The 22,012-nt window shown below is 39.1% G+C and overlaps 1 protein-coding gene and 2 non-coding genes across 3 annotated transcripts; 1 reads left to right on the forward strand and 2 right to left on the reverse strand.

Moving 5' to 3' along the window:
* The first annotated feature begins 4,247 nt into the window (after window positions 1-4,247).
* LOC147926915 (monogalactosyldiacylglycerol synthase 3, chloroplastic-like) lies at window positions 4,248-7,332 on the forward strand. Its single transcript, XM_087486891.1, has 8 exons — window positions 4,248-4,848; window positions 5,425-5,597; window positions 5,698-5,859; window positions 6,071-6,212; window positions 6,295-6,519; window positions 6,608-6,670; window positions 6,773-6,847; window positions 6,928-7,332. Exons 1-8 carry the CDS (start codon window positions 4,531-4,533, stop codon window positions 7,183-7,185), a joined length of 1,416 nt encoding a protein of 471 aa, XP_087343017.1. The 5' UTR covers window positions 4,248-4,530; the 3' UTR covers window positions 7,186-7,332.
* A 5,130-nt stretch (window positions 7,333-12,462) lies between these two features.
* LOC147926916 (small nucleolar RNA R71) lies at window positions 12,463-12,569 on the reverse strand. Its single transcript, XR_015583124.1, has one exon. It is a non-coding gene; the product is annotated as a small nucleolar RNA R71 (small nucleolar RNA).
* An 8,615-nt stretch (window positions 12,570-21,184) lies between these two features.
* Window positions 21,185-21,291, reverse strand: LOC147926917 (small nucleolar RNA R71). The gene has a single exon (XR_015583125.1). It is a non-coding gene; the product is annotated as a small nucleolar RNA R71 (small nucleolar RNA).
* Window positions 21,292-22,012: the final 721 nt, after the last annotated feature.

The following is a 22,012-nucleotide window of genomic DNA, read 5'->3' on the forward strand; positions in this document are numbered from 1 at the left end:
AGTTTCTAGAAGACAATCAATTCATGGCTACATCAAGAAAGTGTCTAGATACAAATAACCAATCTCCATCAATGATGATTGATAAAATCTCTAAATTTATTCTTGATTTATTTATGTAATTAATTTGATTTATTTTGTATTTATGTTATTGATATGTAAATTGAGCCTAAATAAGCTCATGTTTCCCTTCATTATAAATATAGATTTTTGGAAAAATAAAGAGAGAGTTTTCTCACTTTGAAAGCTTAGGCTTTTGTTTTACTTGTTTTTTCTATTGTGTGTGATTCCTTTAGAAAACAAGTTGAATCTTTATCTTTGTGTGTGATTCACTTAGATATTGATTTGTGTTCTTATCACAAAGTCATTCCGCAACTTTGTGTGGCGAACTTCGATCCATCATTCATCTCCATCCTATCCGAGTTAGTTAGAGAGGTCCTTTAGACCAGCTATCGACTCACCCCTGTTTTGGCTCACATCATCTTTGAAATAGCGAGCTTTCATTACACGAGCAAACACAATATTAAGATGGTGAATTAGTCGCCAAACCTGTTTTGCAAGGAGTGCATCATTGAATTTTACTAAATCTCTAAAACCCAGTCCACCTTCTTTTTTAGTGTATTGTAATCTCTTCCATGCTATCCAAGGTATACCACGTTTCTTTGGACCCTTTTCCCACCAAAAGTTCATTAACAGAGAATCAATATCGTTAATTACACTCATAGGTAATTTGAAACAGGACATCGCGTAAACTGGCATAGCTAGTGCAACCTATTTCAACATGATTTTCTTGCCTACAGGGGATAGACGTTTAGCACTCCAGTTTGATGTACGGTTCTTGACTCTTTCAATGATGTAGTTGAACATTTATGCCTTCTTTCGACCAAATTTTTCTGGTAAACCCAAATTTTTCTTTAATCGAGTCTGAGTTGATCCATAGACTCGTGAACCAAAAGTGATCATGGACTTTGTCATATTAATTTGCTGTCCAGAATAGTATTCATAAAAATCAAAGACATCTTTTAGGGCCTGACAGTTTTGAACATTTGACTGGCAGAAGAACAAGGAATCATCAGCAAACTAAAGGTGTGTGATAGCAGGGACCTCATTTCAAATCTTGATACCTCGGATGTCTCCATCAACGACTCAGGATCTTATCAAGTGGCTTAGTATATCTGCACATAGGATGAAAAGATATGGGGACAATATATCACTTTGTCTTATCCCACGCTGTGGTGTTATCAAACCATGTGGAGATCCATTTATCAACACTGAGAAATGTACTGACTTAACCGCTCCCATAATCCAACTTATCCACTTGTCACAAAAGACAAAACAGTCGCATTGTTGTTTCAAGGTAATTTCGTTCGACTCGATCATATGCTTTGCTTACATTCGTCTTGACCGCCATATATGATTTGAAAACTCTTTTTCTTACTTTTAAAGAGTGCATGACTTCATGAGCGATCATCACATCATCATTAATCACCCTACCAGGAATAAAAGCCGCTTTAGAGTCTGATACAATGCCATCAAGGTGAAGTTTTAATCACTTGACTAGGCACTTTGATATTATTTTGTAAAAAACACTACACAAGGCTATTGGTCAATAATCTGATAGGGTTTATGGACTTGTCATTTTTGGGATCATACAGATATTAGTGTGGTTTAATGAGAAATTCATACAAGATGTTTGGAAGTAGAACTGGACCTTTTTTACACGACCTACTATATCCCAGCAGTGATAGTTGATACTATGATTGGAAATTTTGGCATATATATTTTTATTTTTAAATGCCTTAAAAATCAAAACTAATAAAGCTCAAATTTCACATAACTAGATAATTTTTTTGCTAAAATTATGCTAGACCAAATAAAAAGGGGAAAATTCCTAAAAAAAACTTCAACTTATTTTTGTTTGGATGTTTAATACCCGATGGTTTTTAGTTGGAATAAAAATACCCGATATATTAAATTATTATCAAACAAAACCTTATCTTTAAATCGTTAGTAGATTTCAACACGGAACTTAAGAGCGTTACACGGCCGTTACAGAATTTGTAACTGGCGATAAAATTCAGTTAGACGTTTTTAAACGGATATATACAATTCGTTTACCAGATAAAATGAATATATCGCTGTAGCACAGTGGTAATGTGTGTGTTTTGTACCAAATCGAACCTGGGTTCGAAACTCTCCACCAGCGTCGTTGCAATCTTTTTTTGTTGCCTTTTCTTTTGAGACCGTCGACTGCTTTTTCTTTCTTTCCGAAACCACCGGCGTAAGACAAGAAACGATCATCATCATCTACTGTAGTCGTAGCCAGATTCACACTTTGTTCCTCCCTGAACTACCCTTGACTGTTGTAGAGAGTTATGAATCTGAACCATTGATTGAACAGAGCATATAAGAAGACGAGATCAAAATCGAATCAGAGATTTCTGAAAATCTCAACAACGAAGAAGCATTGAGACACAAAGAGGAAGAAGAAGAAGATAATCCAGACTTATCGGAGCGAGGTCACGGTCTGTCTTACGCCGGCGATTGGGGAGGAAGATAAATCGGTTAAAAAAAAAAAAAAAAAAACACAATAAAGCAGAGGTGGAAGGATTCGAACCTGAGTTTGGTTAATTACAAAATCTATATACTACCACTAAGATACATCAACGTATTCATATTGCTAGGTTAACCGGTCCTATTTATCTGTTTAAACACGCCTCGTTGATATTTAACGCCAGTTAAAAATTCTGTAACAGCCGTTTAATGATGTTAAGTTCCGGGTTGAAATCTACTAACGATTTATAGATAAGGTTTTATTTAGGTCTGGACATAAAATCCGAATCCAAAAATCCGAACCGTATCCGAACTGAAATAAGCGGATTAAAACTGAACCGATATTAAGGAAATACCCGATCGGTTCTTGGCTTTTATTATTTTGGATATCGGATATTATCCGATCCGAACTGATATCCAATAGATATCCAAATATATCCGAACATATAAGAAATAGTTTGATATTCCGATATATATGTCTCATATCTTTTATGTATTTGTATAGTTTTATGAGAACCTTGTCATTTACTTAATTTCTATCTTTTTTTTTGTTTAAATACTTCATAAATATTGTTATTTGGGTACAATAATATTAAAAAGTATTCGAATAAAACATTGTCCAATAACTTTTGGTTTAATTTTGGTTATCAATAATCATATCCAAACCGATCCGAAATCCAAAATATCCGAACCGAAACCGATCCAAATTTTATAAATACCTGAATGGATGTTAGAGTCAATATCCAAAAAATCCGAACCGAATCCGATCCGATATCCGAACGCCCAGGCCTAGTTTTATTTGACAATAATTTAATATATCATGTATTTTTATTCCAACCAAAAACCATTGGGTATTAAACGTCCAAATAAAAATAAGTTACTGCTTTTTCTAAAAAAATTTCCCAAACAAAAAGTAGCATCCATGTGATTAAAAAAATGGATAAAAGCAATGTTTTTAAAACCGGACCGGTAACTGAACCGGGAAAGCTTATGGGTCATGAGTCAACATGGTTCGACCGGGGTTGACCGGGTTCAATTGATTTTGATGATACTTTTATAAATAATAGGTATGAATAAGTTTTCTATTTTTTTCAATGATTATAACTATGATATAATTGGATATGCCAAATAAAATACTTCAATAATCATAATGTTTTTAAAAAACTTTAAAAAGTAATAAACTCAAAGTGTAACAAACTCAAAGTGTAACCAGTACTAATAAAATATTTTAGAAATTCAAACAATAAGAGAATAAGAGTGTAGAACATTTAATCTTCATTTTTTAAGAAATCCTACTATTGCTAATTTGCTAAGAAGAAAACTATAAAAGGTAATTAATTAAATTAATTGCACTCAATTTTTCAAAAAAAAAGTAGAACCCGGTTTTATCCGGTTTAATGGTTCACCGGTTTTTGGTTTTTTGGCGGGTTGATATGGTTTTTTACTAGTTCAATTTCTTTTGGGTTTTGATATTAACCCAATCCGGACATGTTGCCGGTTCGCGGGTTAACGTGGTTCGACCGCCGGTCCGGTCCGGTTTTGAAAACATTAGAAAAAAGTCAAGATGTTTCAAATACTTAAGATACAACGAAAGATCCGAATCTTCATATCCGAAGATTCCGAAACCAAAGACGGATCCGACGGCTCCAAGCTGCATTATTCCCTAGTTACTTCTGCCCCCACATAAAAAAATAAAGACACGAAATATAAACACATAAGCAAAACTATAGGAACCCTTGACAAAAAAAAAAAAAAAAAAGCAAAACTATAGGAACAGAAAATAAATAAAAAGAATCATTCCAGCATCATTCCTCAAATCATTTTAAGACAATTATTCAAAGCAGCAACTTGGTCTTCCATTTTTCTTGCTTCCAAAAATTTTAAAACCCCAAAAGATCTTTACATAAAGATCACCAACCAGCCACATAGAACTCACAACCATCGGTCTTCTTCTTATTCTTTCTTCAACACCAAACAGTCATGATGCAAGTAGCCTCTCCTCGTACACGGTCGAATTCAATCACTGAGAAGGTGTTCCGACGAGTCTACAGCAATTTTAACATCTCCACGGTCGAGGATGATGACTACATCCATTGTCGGAGATCAAGTGATTACGAGAAAGTGAGTCTAAGAAAGAAAGGGTTCCAAGAAAAGGAAGAGGTTATGGAGATGGAGCAGATGGGAGCAGAGAGGATCAACACTGTTCTTATTCTCATGAGTGATACAGGCGGTGGCCACCGTGCCTCCGCCGAAGCTATCCGTGACGCTTTCAAGATCGAATTCGGAGATGATTACCGGGTAAATATTTTATTATTTTAATTTATTTTCCCTTTGCCTTGAATCCAACGCATAGGGTGGAGTGGAGCCAATAACAGGCTTCCTAAAACATCAAAAAAAAAAAAAAAACTACAAAATCCACAAGCATATACTTGTTTCTTTAAGTTTCTGTTTACAAGGGAAAAAAAACATTTTGAAGGGTTCATTTAGAAATTTTCAAAGCTGGTAAATATATACATCGAATAAATTGACTATTATGCTAAAATATATCAAAGAGGAGTTACTGATTCTAACAACAAGCTTGATGAATCTCAGCCGTTTAAAGCCGTCGTAGTGTGGTCTTCTTGATTTTGAAAAAGAAATAGAAAAAAAAAAAAAAAAAAAACACATATATCTACTTGGAAGTTTTTCAACAAGATCTTGGAGTTTGCCAGGGTGTCGGAGATACGCGCTGATGTCAACATTTTATGTCTTTAAAAACCTGTCCCACGTTATTTATTTTTGTTTGTCAATTAATGATAGTTACAATTTTTGCATTATTTATTTATATAGCTCTGATATTACTCGACGTACTAATGACCTTTTTTTGTATTATAGATAATCATAAAAGATGTTTGGAAAGAATACACTGGATGGCCATTGAATGACATGGAGAGACAGTACAAGTTCATGGTGAAACATGTTGGTCTCTGGTCAGTCGCGTTTCATGGTACCTCTCCCAAATGGATCCACAAAAGTTATCTCAGTGCTCTTGCCGCTTATTATGCCAAGTTAGTATACGACAACCTTCTGTTTTTTGTGTCTTATTGATCCCTTAGTGTGACAATTTAGCAATATAATGGATATCATTCTTCTACTTTTGGTGAACAGAGAAATAGAGGCCGGTTTAATGGAGTACAAACCGGACATTATTATTAGCGTGCATCCATTGATGCAACACATCCCATTGTGGGTAATGAAATGGCAAGGACTTCATAAGAAAGTCATTTTTGTGACGGTCATCACTGATCTAAACACTTGTCACCGTACATGGTAAGATATATGATGTTTAATACGTATATACTATAGGTATTTATTGTATGAGTACCTCAAATCAGTTTACTCCACACGTCATATTTGGTTCATAGAAATCCTTTCATGTGTTCTCTCATGATTGTTCTTATAATAAATATAGATGATATGCATGTTTAAAATTAGTCTAATAGCTCAAAAATGAAATCTTTTATTTTGATGTACGTAATAGGTTCCATCATGGAGTCAGCAGATGTTATTGTCCGTCCAAAGAGGTCGCTAAGAGAGCATTAGTAGACGGCCTTGATGACTCTCAAATCCGTGTCTTTGGCTTACCCGTCCGCCCATCATTCCCCCGCACTATTATCAACAAGGTAACTTTTGTCCCATCCAAACCATTAGAGTTTTTTTTTTTTTTTTTTCCGTCACCAAGATCAATATTATGTGTTTTGTCAGGATGAACTAAGGAGAGAGCTTGAAATAGACTTAAATCTACCTGCGGTTCTATTAATGGGAGGCGGTGAAGGAATGGGTCCGGTTCAGAAAACCGCTAAAGCCCTCGGGGATTCTTTATATAACTTTAAAGAAAGAAAGCCAATAGGACAATTGATTGTCATATGCGGCCGGAACAAAGTTCTTGCCTCTGCATTAGCATCCTATGAATGGAAGATTCCTGTCAAGGTACAAATTTAAACGTTACTTTTTTACTACTAATTAAATGTATACTTATAGCCAGTAATTAGTAATATATATTCGTGATGGTTTATAGGTTCGAGGGTTTGAAACACAAATGCAAAAATGGATGGGAGCTTGTGATTGTATCATCACAAAGGTAAGTCATATCTTCGAAGTTTGATTCCTCTATACTCCGTGCTACTACATATGATTGATTTCAAAAACCACAATTTTAACAAGTGTTTATGCCATCAAACAGGCTGGTCCAGGTACAATCGCGGAAGCATTGATATGTGGTCTCCCAATTATCCTCAATGACTATATTCCTGGACAGGTACATATTTTCTTCACCTTTAGGATTGATCAGGCCCATCATAATCCATAAACTAACTCTTGTGAATGGAACTCATAAAGGAAAAAGGGAATGTACCGTATGTTGTGGATAATGGGGCTGGAGTTTTCACTCGAAGTCCCAAAGAAACGGCGAGAATCGTGGCCGATTGGTTCAGCAGCAACAAAACAGGATTAAAAACTATGTCAGAAAATGCTCTTAAGTTAGCACAACCTGAGGCCGTTTTCGACATCGTCAAGGATATCCATCATCTATCCCAGCAACAACAACAACGTATTCCACTCTTAACAGATTTTCCTACTGACGTACTTCTTTCTTAGCCTATAAGTTTCCTTCATCTCTTAATATTGTATATTATCTAGTGCTTTGTCATATTCTTTGATTGCTCATTTGTAACATTCATATATGCTTGTCCATCACATTTGCTATTTCTTTTCATGTGCTTTAATGGATTTAAGTTTTGAATATATTCAAGAAAAACCTAGTCAGATGTTATTGAAAAATAGGTTTTTCCTGATATAATACATTTTCAAAAATTTACTCAAATATTTAGTACCCTGGATGTAATTACAATTAAAACCATGGATTTTTTTTTTTTTTTTAATTCTAAAATATTAAAAAATACACATCAGCAAACGATTTCATGTCATTATTGACAGTGAACATCTGATTTATATTACTTCACGGCTGAGTTATAATACTTAAGAAAAAACGTAAGGTCTCGCAGATTCATATGACGACTGAGTTATAATGCTTGGTGGGTGACTTATAACAAGAAATAAACTGAAAGTGAATGTCTAATTTATATTACTTCACGGCTGAGTTATAATACTTGAAGGAAATCGAAAGATCTCATAAATTCATATAACGGCTGAGTTAAAATGTTTCGTGGCTCACTTATAACAAGAAATAAAAGTAAACAACTGAATTTTATTACTTGACGGCTGAGTTATAATACTTAAGGGAAAACGAAAGGTCTCTTAGATTCATATGACAGCTAAGTTATAATACTTGGTGGCTGACTTATAACAAGAAATAAACTTAAAGTAAACGGCTGATTTATATTACTTCACGGCTGAATTATAATACTTAAGGGAAAACGAAAGGTCTCGTAGATTTATATGACGGCTGAGTTATAATGCTTCGTGGCTGACTTATTAGCCGTTCCATCCTTCATCTCGATCCATCCTTACCACTAATTTTGGTAGACTCTTTTTCCAAAAACTCCACACAGAGACGTAGCTGATCGATTTTCCATATTCCCAAAAAACATTGCAACTCTCGATCATTGGAGACATAAACTGATGAAGTATCATGCGACATATGTTTTAGTGCCTTGTTCGAGAACATGTAGCTCAGCTTTAGCTGATGGCTTAATGCGTTCAATCCGTAGTCATCGAGAAAAAGCTACACAAGCTTGTCGTGCGTTGTTTCCGCATCTATCTGCAAAACTCTACACCCTCTATCATCGGTGTTAGATACATATTTGTGTTTTCTTACCCAATTACCGGAAACAACAATTACAGAACTGGATCCATGAAAGAAAATGAAGAAGAATGAGGAAAATTAAGAAGTGAAGAACAAGGTAAAGAACATGTAAATACTTCACTTTGAACCAGGTGAAGAAGATGGAAGTCGAAAAAACGACGTTTCGTATGTCCCATAGAAGATGATGACTTGGAATGATGATATGGCTGATGCGTTCGAAGTGGCAAGTCAGCCACCAAACGAACATGTAAATCAGCTTAACTAAATCAGCCATCAAACAAAATTATAAGTCAGCCGCAACATGAATACTATAACAGTAATTAAAAAACAATAAAATGGCTGCTAAACTCAGCCGCTTAATGTCATAACTCAACTGAAAATCTGTAACTCAGTCGTGTCGTTTAATAAGTTGGCCGTAACTGAATGATATTCTAGTAATTAATCTTTTGCTACTAAGTCAGCCGTAAAATGGCCGAGTTTTCCGAAAATTCAGCTTGGGATGGCTGAGTTATAGTAACTTAACCATAACTCAGCCGTAACAATATCTCACAAGTCAGCCATTGTTCATAACTCAGCCAGCCGGAGAAAGTTAATTCAGCTTTGTCGAAGTATAAACTCAACCAAAATTTTGACAATTCAACCATCGGGTAATAAATCAGCCGTAGTTACGGCTGAGTTATGCTCGTAACTCAACCATTTTCTCATAACTTAGCCATATTTTATTAAGTCAGCCGTAAAAACAGGCTGAGTTATGATCGTAACAGCCATTTTATCATAACTCAGCTATTTTCCATAAATCAGCCGCAACATACTGTAACTCAGCCATCATTACCGCTGTAACGCATTACGGTTGAGTTATTTTATACACGTCAGTGATTTCTGACGTGGCGTCTGACGTGGCAATACCATTCTTTGTAATTATATTTTTTTCTGTAACATAAAACAAGTGCACGCTGGGTATAGAAAAATTACCCGAAATATGATAGTAATAAAAAAATAATTTGTATGGTTCTAGTAATATTACCTAAAATGTATGACATCTGAATAAATCTCCCTAGTATGGTATGGTTGATCTATCATGTCACTAACCTAGTTTTATTTATGCATGACTAGAGATATTTGGTCCTGATTCTACTAAAGAAAGAACAACTTGATAGGTAAGTTCATATTATGCTTGTCTTCTTCAATGATAGGAGGAGTAGTCACGTTATCCGGCACGGATAATATTTGCTAACGAGTGTTCATACCTCTTGATGAAGTCAAGCTGTTATAAACAAACAAATTGTCAAGCTAGATACTGTAACCAACTCATCTTCAATAAGAAGCGACTTCCGCCTGAGGAAACCTTGCACTTAGCCATGACCAGAGCTAGAGAATGGCAGAACGCACAAAATCTCTCTCCAAACTCGAATCGAATCCCCAAATCTGTCAGTAAATCTCCTGATCCCCCTGGTACGTTTCAATGTTTCCTTGACGCCTCCTGGAAAGATGACAGATCTGCAGAATTTGGCTGGATCATCAAAAATCCAGAAGGCCAGGGCAAGATCCAAGGTTCCGCCTCTTCAATCCACATCAACTCTCCCCTGATGGCTGAAGCGGTAGCAACTCTCACTGCGATTAGAGTTGGAATCGAATCGAGCATCACCTCCATCTTGTTCGCTTCCGACTCTCAATCGCTAGTCCAAGCTTTGAATCAGAAGATTCAGATAAAGGAACTTCACAGGACTCTCCACGATATCCTTTCTCTATCTGCAACTTTCAATTTCGTGTCTTTCAATTTTATCTCTCGTACCCTGAATCGCCAAGCCGATGCTTTGGCTAAGAAGGCTGATAACACTCTAATTTACATGTTTTTAGCATCCTTTTTTGTCTATATTTTGCATTGTTCTTACCTCTAACTTAGCATTTTTAGGTCATTTACTGTAAGAATCAACTTTTAGAGCACATAGGGTGTTGCATTTCTGCATTTGCATATTTTGGATGAAAACAGGTGCTAAAGAGCCAAAAATGAGGAAAAACAAGGATAACTCGAGCATATACCCGAAGGAGCCATCGAGCTACAAGAAGAAGTCCGAACCCCAACACGATCGAAGAGGATCCAAGAGCGCGAAGAGCAACCCGAAGATCCACCCGAGGAGTTACCCGACTTCACCCTCGTGTACCCCATCGAGTAGACTATCGGGCAGGTCTGGGAAGCTAGGTCAAATCGGTTTCCATATATAAACCCCCTCTTTCCCTAGCTCGCAAAAGAGCACGTCGCAGACCCTCAAACCAGAGAGCGAGAGCTTCTGTGAGAGAACTGAGTGACTCAACATTTTTCTTCTTGTTTTTGCATTTTTTTTTGTAGTTTTCTTAGATCTTTATCCCATACTCTTTCTACTCTACTCTATCTTTTAATATAATGTAATTTTCGTTTATTATGATTGCTTTTTCATTCGTTTCTATGTCCGAGTAGTGTAGCAAAGTTTCTAGGGATGGGATAGATGATTAGGTGTTCTTGATCGGTTAGGATGCTTTAGTTGATTGTGATGATTGATAGATAGATTTCCTTCTAGGTGTATGTTCTTATTGCTGTCAACAGACCGAAAGGTTGAGATTAGATCTAGGGCGTTTACAATGCTACAGGCCGAAAGGAGTAGATAAAATGCTTGATTAGGTCAATGCTAGAGGTTTACTTAACTCTGAGTGACAAAATCAGATGAGTCTAAGTTTAATGACAAAAATGAATTGTTCTTAATGCCTGCTTGTTCATATTGCTAGTGCGACAGTGTGGTAGTATGTTCAAGGTTGATTGTTGCTAGTGCGACAGTGTGGTGACAAGGTTTTAGAGGTTCATAGTCTACGAAATAATTACTTGAGGCATGAAAGGCATCCGTACAAGTCTAGAACACTTAGGATCGATTACCCCCATCCTTATGAACTTTCGTATTTTATTTGATTACATTTTCTTTACTTACTCGACCACTTACCCGATCAGGTACACGAAACCTGCATCGAGTAATACCTCGAGCTGTTCATAACTTACTTACATACTCGATCACCCCCACTCGATCCTGTACTCGATTGCTTGCATCGAGCGCTTAGGTCGTGTGGTTTACTTGTTTATATTCTTTTACTTTGTTTATTTTAGGACTGATAGAACCCAAACCTTAATTGCTTGGCTTGACTTGTATTGTACTGATCATAACCTTCCTGTTAGCAATACACAACCATTTGGATTGATAACCCTTTGTACTACAACTGCATAGGGGATTGATACCTTGGGTGAAAACCTGTTTATCAATTTGGCGCCATTGCCATTTGGTTGTTTTAATTTTGCTACGTTTAGGATTTCAGGACTTGCTAGATCAAGTTTGTTTATATATATTTGTTTCGGATACTGACTTGTTTGCTTTCGCTTTTGTTTGTTTTGAATCTCAGGTAAAACCCGAGCACCCACCCGACCCGTCACTCGATCACCTGGATCGAGTTGATCCTCGTGTACACACTCGGATACCTACCTGTGCATGCAAACACGATCCAGAGGTAGCCAAAACCTGAGTCCTTTCATCGACAACATCGACAGACCTCGGCTACTCAGACAACAGCAAGTTCAACTGGAAACAGCAATCATTGAGGAGACGATGAATAATTAGAACGGTCCACCAGCTCCTCAAGCAAGGACCAACATAGAAGCAGGAGATGCTCCGACTACTCACACTCAGAGGAATGGCATTGTGCCACCAGCTGTGCAGAACAACAATTTTGAGATCAAGAGTAGTCTCATCCAGATGATACAGAGAAATAAGTTTCATGGACTGCGAATGGAGGACCCATTGGATCATCTGGATGAATTTGATAGGCTCTGTAGCCTCACTAAGATAAATGGAGTCAGTGAAGATGGATTCAAGCTCAGGCTTTTTCCATTCTCTTTGGGAGATAAAGCACACATCTGGGAGAAATCGCTCCCTAAGGAGTCCATCACCACTTGGGAAGCATGGAAGAAGGCATTCATAGCCAAGTTCTTCTCCAACTCCAGAACCGCAAGGTTGCAAAATGAAATTTATAAATCTGTTCTGAAAACAAAAAAAATTAAGGATACAAAGAGACCAACAGTTCTTCGGAAGCAGAAGGAAAGAAAGCAGATTTCCAGCTTTGTACAGAAGAACAATGAAACGTTCAATGAAGCTTGGGAACGTTTCAAGGGGTACACTACTCGATGTCCACATCATGGCTTCAGTAATGCTTCATTGCTGAGCACACTATACAGAGGAGTGGTCTCTAAGATACGGATGTCGCTGGACACCGCAAGTAATGGTAACTTCCTCAACAAGGATGTTGATGAAGGTTGGGACCTAGTTGAGAACTTGGCTCAATCTGATGGAAACTACAATAAGGAATATGATCGCTCTGTGCGATCTACAGGAGAGGAAGATGCCAAGTATAAAAGGGACATGAAAGCCCTCAATGACAAGCTCGATCAGCTCCTCAACCAGCAGAAGCATGTTCATGCTATATCTGAGGAATAGCAGTTTCAACAACAAGATGGGGAGACTATGCAGCTAGAGGATGTTAACTAAATCAACAACCAAGGAGGTTACAACAGAGGGTACAACAACTTCAAGCCGAATCCGAATATGTCTTATCGGAACCCGAATGTTGCGACTCCTCAAGACCAAATTTACCCATCTGCAGTTCAATGGAACCAGATTCAATATAAGCCTTTTGTCCAATACAACCAAGGCTATGCACCTAAGCAGCAGTACTCAGGGACCTACAACCAACCACCTGGATTCCAACAACACCAAGGTCCACCAAACCAATCACAAGAAGCCGAGTTACGCGGTCTTATTCAGCAAATGATTCAGCAACAGGCTACAACTTCTATGGACATCGCGAAACGGTTCGCAGAGATGAGCAACAAGATCGACTCAGGATAAAATGACCTCAATGCCAAGTACGAATCACTCAACACAAAGGTTCGATACCTGGAAGGCCACCACAACAACCAACCAACACCAAAGATCAATCAACTCCCAGGTAAAGCTGTTCAAAACCCCAAGGATTATGCGACTTCTCAGGCCATTTTCCTAGATGATGACTATGAGGATTACCTCACTGGGGATAGTGATGATCAAGATGGGGAGGATATGGAAAACCCAATGAAAAATGAGGCCAACTACTATATATCTGAGTATGAACCCAAGCATTCACCCGAAGAGACTGATCAAGTTGATGATCGAGCACTGGTTCGAGAATCACAAACTGAAGACCAACCCGAAGTGGAACCCGATGACCTACACGATGGTGTTGATCGGATGATGCATCGAGTAGATGTTGAGAAGGGAGATCAGCCTCAACCACCTGCACTGGTAGGAGGGGAGTTAAAGGAAAGGTTCAATGCTGCACTTGACATCCAGTTGGAGGCGCTTGCAGAGCGAATGGCTAAGCGTAAAGCTCCACCATCTAAGCTTTTGCCCCCACATGAGCTTCAGTAGGAAGCTGCAAAGGAAGCAGCTAGAGTGGAGGATGAGGTTAAGGAAGCTGTCAAGGAGATCGGTTTTGAAATCCTGAGAAGTGGAGTTTGCTTGGATCGTGAGGTGAGAATTAAGGAAAAACTTGAAGATCCTGGCTCTTTCACATTGCCATGTTCAATAGGACTTCGGATCTTCAAGAGCTGTTTGTGTGATCTTGGAGCTTCGGTTAGCATTATGCCGCTTTCATTTGCTAACAAGCTTGGATTCACCGATTTCAAACCAAGTAAATTGTATTTGGTTCTAGCCGATAGAACAGTGAGGCATCCGACTGGTATTCTGGAGAATCTGCCTCTAAGGATTGGAAGACTGGAAGTGCCTACCGACTTCATGATCTTGGATATGGACAAAGAACCAGATGATCCACTGATTCTAGGAAGACCATTCTTGGCAACAGTTGGTGCTGTGATTGAAGTGAAACAAGGCAAGATCAAGATAGAGCATGGTGAGCATTTCAAGATGGAGTTTGATGTGAAGAAAGGGGTTAAGAGGCCAACCATTGATGGTCAAGCTTTTTCCACCAGGACTAAACAAAGGAAAGTGCAACATCTTGTAGAGGTCAAAACCACATTTGCCATGGAACCTGGACAAAATGTGGAAGACCTTTTGAACCAGCCTGCTGTAGTGGAGAAGATTCCAGAACCTCTTCCACATGGATCCCATGCTTAAGGAGCATGAAGAGTCAAGCTTAGTGACTTTAAACAAGATCACTTGGGAGAAAGTCCCAAAGGTATCTTTTAATTTAAGTTTATTTGCTTTATTTACTTTTATTTAATTTTTTTCTTTTTGCAATTTTATAACAAAAAAAAATGGAAAATTGGAAAGAGGGAATTGGTAAACCCGAGGGTCAACCCGACACCGTACTCGACGCGCCTGATCGTGTCCCTGCTCGGGTAGCGAGTGAAGTCTGAATGCAGCAAGGAAGCCCACTCTCGGTGAAGCCCACCAACCGAAACCCTAGCCTATTTAAGGGAGTCGAACCCTTCTCCCTCTTCATCACCGATAAGACTCTCCTAAACCCTTAAGCTTTTCGTTTTTCATAAGTTTCTATTCTTCTCTCTCGATTCCAAGCTTATTCGATTTTTTTTGGAGACTAACCCTATTAACCTCAAGAACTAGCCTTTCTTTTTCTTCTCAAGGAATCGACATGGAGCCAATCGCTAGAACCTACCAAAGGAAGGGAAGAAGATCCACCTCCGCCGCTGCTACAACCGGAGGAGATGCCGCCGAAGTTCGAGAATCTCAAGGAAGAGGAAACGATCCACATTCCCAACCGTTGGGTGGACGTTTAGCCTCTCCAACCCGATGCACAACTCGATCCACCACCCGACCTGATGCTCGTGTAACTGATCGAGTAGACCACCGAGTCCAATGGCGAGTGCTGTCCACCGTTCTCCTCGACGTAGGGACCTGTCTACGTCCGAAAAGACACTTACCGACCCTATGGAGGTCGATTCTAATGCTGGAGGAAAAGAACAAGGTGAGATCCAAACCTCTCGATCAAGGAGTAGAGCCGCAATTGCAAGGGGGAAGAGACCGGCTTCGGAGAAGGCAGAGAAGGTGGTTGAGAGAGCAGTTGAGGAAGAAGATCAACACGCCGAGGAGGAGGAAAGAGAAAGAGAAGAGGAGCAGAGAGAGAGGACCTGCCAAGCCTCGCGGAGGCTGAAGCAAAAGGAAGTAGACACTCCGGCAAGACTATTCAAGGTCTTCCGGAAGATGAGCTTTGTTGGTACCCGATACCCTCACCGTGAGACTATGAAGCAGTTGGGAATCGCTAGAGATTCAGAATTTCTGTTCGATATGTGCCACATGGGCCAGATGATGCGATCCCACCTAGAAGCATATGAGGAGGAGACTGTCCACTTCCTTTCAACCTTGAAGCTGCACTATTTCGAGGACCACCCGACCCTACTACCCGATGGGGGGATCAGGTTCATCACCTTCTCCGTTAGGAACAAGGAATACCGGCTCACTTTCAAGGAGATGGAGAAGCTTTATGGCTTCAAAGCTGGTAGAGGAGAAGGTATGGAGGTTAGCAAGGAGGAGATGAGGTCCCTATGGCTGACAATAGGAGACAAACACCCCTACAAGTCCACAAGCTCCAAATCCGCTCAAATAAGGAGCCCCGTCTTGAGGTATTTTCACAAGTCCCTCGCATGCACTCTTTTTGCTAGAAAGGAGACTGGGAATGTGAACGACCATGAGCTTCAGTTGTTAGATGTTGCACTGTGTAGAGTTTTGGATAGTGCTAGGGATGGAACACCGCTAGTAGGAGATATTGCTGATACTAGTATGTTGTTTGTGCTACTCGATCAATTCCTATAATTGAAATCGTGGGCTGTGAAAAGGAGAGAAGGAGGCGGAGAGATCTCTATTGGGGGACTAGTCACACCAATCTTAGTGGCATGCGATGTGCCCTTAAAGGGAATTTTTCACGAACCAAGGTGGCTGGATGCGGACTACCTCGTGCTGGCGAGATTTTTGGCCTATGAGAGGCATAATGACATGACACTGTTCAAGTTTGTTCATCCAACTGCCGGAGCTGCGCAAATGGTTTTACCCAATGTCATATGCACCAAGGTTTGGCTAGGAAACAACACTGACTTTGCACCACCGTTGGAAGAGCTGTACAACCCGGAGGAGGAGTCCGAAGCTGAGAAGAGAGAGGAAACCGGGCAGAGACAAGGAGATAGCTCAGAAGATTTTGATTTTGAGGAGTATGCGTGCTCTCAAAAGCAACTGGTTGGAGTGAGGGAAGCTAACAAGAGAATTGGGTGGCTGAAGAAGATGAACAAGTTCTTAGTGAAGAAGGTGAAGGATCTTGCTGGTTCGGTGAAGACAATGGGAGGTCAAATCAAGGAGTTGCAAGACAAGGCAAGTTGTGCCTCAACTCCTACCTCGGCACAAGCACCTACTTGGATGGGGAGAAGCGGACCGCTAGGAGGAACTCGAGGACTGCCACCTCCGGAACCTCAAAGAGCATCATCATATGAGCCCCGAGCGGAGGAGGACATCACCCGACCAGAAGCATCGAGGAGAAGCCACTCCGACGCCTACCTGACACCCAACCCGATGGGGTACACGATGCTCTATCTGATGCACCCATCGAGCACCCAATAGGGTGATTATGCTGGACTTTTCCCTCCACCGTACTAGATGCAATTCACGATACCGTACACGATGCACCCTGCAAGTTGATACACGGGTGATCATTCTGGATCTCTTCCGGCATTTCCATCCTACTACCTGATGCCCTACCCGATGAGCTACGCGATCCCACCCTTGATCAACACCTTGGATGCTGGTCCAAGTAAGTCGTCTGTGCACATTACTGAGCTCCCTGACAAGCAAACACCGGCACCTGCTGAAGCCGGCGACGACCCTGGCTACACGTTGGCAAGTATGGAGGCTGCTGCAACCTCCTTCTTCACCAACCCTTGAGGTACCAATTTCATCCAACCTTGTATATATCATTGCATTTAGTTTCATTAATTTTATGTGATTCTTGGATTCTTTTCCAAATTTTATTTACACAGGGACTGTGTAATTTAAGTTTGGGGGAGGGTCCTAGAATGTATTTAACATTGTGTTTTATTTTCTTATTCTTATTATTTCAAATTTTTGCATGCTAGTTTTATTCATTTGAGTCTGCATTTATGTGCATTAAAAAACCCAAAAAAAAAAAGAGTGTTCATGTAGTTGCATTTACATATTAGGATTGAGTCTAGTTTATTTCATATAGGATTGTTGCATATGCATCTTATGGGACAATTATTAAAACCACCTTGTTTAAAAATCAAACTTTAGGATTGAAGCTATAGCCTTTAGTCACAGTTCATTGTTGCTAGATCAATCTTGGGAAAAAAATGACAAACCTTTGCTTAGACCCTTTGTGTCGATTGAATGCTTCCTCCACTTGCTTGAACATTAGAACATCTCTATATTATTGGATTTAATTTGAACTTTAATTGTCTTGCTTATGGAACTTGAATACTTGCTCATGGTAACTCTAAAACTCGGGTTAGCACTCCACTTTTTACCAATCTTTTCGTTTAACCCGATTCATATTGTCCTACCCTTGAATCCAAACCTTTCTTTCAAACCTTGTTGTGAATTGTTGCATGAGGCCTTTTTCATTGTGCTATAGGTTGTGAAACCTTGAGAGTATTGAGAACGACATAGAACTGCCTCTTGATTTAGCTAAGTTTGATTTGAACTAGCTAATAGATTCGGTTTTGAAAAAATAGGTGGTTAGAATGTTTATTTGGGGTTGGGTTGTGGAATAAAAAAAAAAAAGAGAAGAAAGTCCCTAAGGTTAGAATTAATTAGCTCTAAGTCTCTAAGTTAAAAAAAAAAAAAAAAGAAGAAAAAAATTCTTGCTATAGTCTCCTAGAAAGAAAGAAAAGGATATATATATTTATATTAGGAGTTTAGCAAAGAAAAAAAAAAAAAAAAAAAAAAGAAAAGAGAAAGAGCTAGAAATTCAAAGTCTAAAAGTCTAAACCTTAGGGAGTAGAAAAAAAGAGTTAAAATCAAGGATATGGATAGTTTAATTCTAGGGGGTTTAAATTTAAAAAAAAAAAAAAAAGAGTGAATGAAAAAATGGTAGATCATCAAGAGTTAAGCTTTGTATGCCCAAATTGTTCTCAGTCTTAGATAGTTTTCACGACTGTCTAGCACTCCATTTTTTTTTTAGAGAAAACCACCTAAAGAATTTGTTTGAAACCACATTTACCAAAAAGCCTTACCCTTGAAACTGATTGAGCTTGATTCACCTTCCATTTGCAAGAATTCGACAAACACTTAATTGAATGTGAAAGAGATGTTTTTTTATCTTTAGTTAGAGGTTGAGATAGATCGATGCAAGGTAATAAGCATTTTGTAAGTATGTTGATTGATGTTAGCACTATTAAACTATCTTTAAGGACTATAGCTTGAATCCTTCGGTTAGCATCTTAAGGTTATGAGTCCCCACTTTCAAACCGTACCCTCTTACTTCCTTGCTAGAGAACTAGCAAGATTTAAGTTTGGGGATCTGATAACACTCTAATTTACATGTTTTTAGCATCTTTTTTTTTGTCTATATTTTGCATTGTTCATACCTCTAACTTAGCATTTTTAGGTCATTTACTGTAAGAATCAACTTTTAGAGCATTTAGGGTGTTGCATTTCTGCATTTGCATATTTTGGATGAAAACAGGTGCTAAAGAGCCAAAAATGGGGAAAAACAAGGACAACTCAAACATATACCCGAAGGAGCCATCGAGCTACAAGAACAAGTCCGAACCCCAACACGATCGAAGAGGATCCAAGAGCGCGAAGAGCAACCCGAAGATCCACCCGAGGAGTTACCCAACTTCACTCTCGTGTACCCCATCGAGTAGACCATCGGGCAGGTCTAGGAAGCTACGTCAAATGGGTTTCCATATATAAACCCCCTCTTTCCCTAGCTCACAATAGAGCACGTCGCAGACCCTCAAACCAGAGAGCGAGAGCTTCTGTGAGAGAACTAAGCGACTCAACATTTTTCTTCTTGTTTTTGCATTTTTATTTTGTAGTTTTCTTAGATCTTTATCCCATACTCTTTCTACTCTACTCTATCTTTTAATATAATGTCATTTTCGTTTATTATGATTGCTTTTTCATTCGTTTATATGTCCGAGTAGTGTAGCAAAGTTTCTAGGGATGGGATAGATGATTAGGTGTTCTTGATCGGTTAGGATGCTTTAGTTGATTGTGATGATTGATAGATTTCCTTCTAGGTTGATGTTCTTAATGCTGTCGACAGACCGAAAGGTTGAGATTAGATCTAGGGCATTTACAATGCTACAGGCCGAAAGGAGTAGATAAAATGCTTGATTAGGTCAATGTTAGACGTTTACTTAACTCTGAGTGACAAAATCAGATGAGTCTAAGTTCACTGACAAAAATGAATTGTTCTTAATGCCTGCTTGTTCATATTGCTAGTGCGACAGTGTGGTAGTATGTTCAAGGTTGATTGTTGCTAGTGCAACAGTGTGGTGACAAGGTTTTAGAGGTTCATTGTCTAGGAAATAATTGCTTGAGGCATGTAAGGCATCCGTACTGGTCTAGAACACTTAGGATTCGATTACCCCCATCCTTAGGAACTTTCGTATTTTATTTGTTTACATTTTCTTTACTTACTCGACCACTTACCCGATCAGGTACACGATAACCTGCATCGAGTAATACCTCGAGCTGTTCATAACTTACTTACATACTCGATCACCCCCACTCGATCCTGTACTCGATTGCTTGCATCGAGCGCTTAGGTCGTGTGGTTTACTTGTTTATATTCTTTTACTTTGTTTATTTTAGGACTGATAGAACCCAAACCTTAATTGCTTGGCTTGACTTGTATTGTACTGATCATAACCTTCCTGTTAGCAATACACAACCATTTGGATTGATAACCCTTTGTACTACAACTGCATAGGGGATTGATACCTTGGGTGAAAACCTGTTTATCAATTTGGCGCCATTGCCATTTGGTTGTTTTAATTTTGCTACGTTTAGGATTTCAGGACTTGCTAGATCAAGTTTGTTTATATATATTTGTTTCGGATACTGACTTGTTTGCTTTCGCTTTTGTTTGTTTTGAATCTCAGGTAAAACCCGAGCACCCACCCGACCCGTCACTTGATCACCTGGATCGAGTTGATCCTTGTGTACACACTCGGATACCTACCTGTGCATGCAAACACGATCCAGAGGTAGCCAAAACCTGAGTCCTTTCATCGACAACATCGACAGACCTCGGCTACTCAGACAACAGCAAGTTCAACTGGAAACAGCAATCATTGAGGAGACGATGAATAATTAGAACGGTCCACCAGCTCCTCAAGCAAGGACCAACATAGAAGCAGGAGATGCTCCGACTACTCACACTCAGAGGAATGGCATTGTGCCACCAGCTGTGCAGAACAACAATTTTGAGATCAAGAGTAGTCTCATCCAGATGATACAGAGAAATAAGTTTCATGGACTGCAAATGGAGGACCCATTGGATCATCTGGATGAATTTGATAGGCTCTGTAGCCTCACTAAGATAAATGGAGTCAGTGAAGATGGATTCAAGCTCAGGCTTTTCCCATTCTCTTTGGGAGATAAAGCACACATCTGGGAGAAATCGCTCCCTAAGGAGTCCATCACCACTTGGGAAGCATGGAAGAAGGCATTCCTAGCCAAGTTCTTCTCCAACTCCAGAACCGCAAGGTTGCAAAATGAAATTTATAAATCTGTTCTGAAAACAAAAAAAATTAAGGATACAAAGAGACCAACAGTTCTTCGGAAGCAGAAGGAAAGAAAGCAGATTTCCAGCTTTGTACAGAAGAACAATGAAACGTTCAATGAAGCTTGGGAACGTTTCAAGGGGTACACTACTCGATGTCCACATCATGGCTTCAGTAATGCTTCATTGCTGAGCACACTATACAGAGGAGTGGTCTCCAAGATACGGATGTCGCTGGACACCGCAAGTAATGGTAACTTCCTCAACAAGGATGTTGATGAAGGTTGGGACCTAGTTGAGAACTTGGCTCAATCTGACGGAAACTACAATGAGGAATATGATCGCTCTGTGCGATCTACAGGAGAGGAAGATGCCAAGTATAAGAGGGACATGAAAGCCCTCAATGACAAGCTCGATCAGCTCCTCAACCAGCAGAAGCATGTTCATGCTATATCTGAGGAATAGCAGTTTCAACAACAAGATGGGGAGACTATGCAGCTAGAGGATGTTAACTACATCAACAACCAAGGAGGTTACAACAGAGGGTACAACAACTTCAAGCCGAATCCGAATCTGTCTTATCGGAACCCGAATGTTGCGACTCCTCAAGACCAAATTTACCCATCTGCAGTTCAATGGAACCAGATTCAACCAAATATTGTATAGATATTTTTGTCATATGTTATTAAGTGTAATAATTTTTTTTTATATAAATTTTTTTAGGAAATTATAAACCAAATTTGTAGAGACATTTTAGGAATCTAATTGATTCTGTTTGTATGTGCAATTTTTTAAGGATTAACTTTGTAAATAAGTATAATTTAAAGGACACCAAATGTACTGCACTTTATAGAAACACCACGGGATAATTATTTAGTTTTATTTATTATAATG

Source organism: Camelina sativa, chromosome 15 (assembly GCF_030686135.1).
Source record: "Camelina sativa cultivar CO46 ecotype springtype chromosome 15, ASM3068613v1".
Classification (NCBI taxonomy): Eukaryota; Viridiplantae; Streptophyta; class Magnoliopsida; order Brassicales; family Brassicaceae; genus Camelina; species Camelina sativa.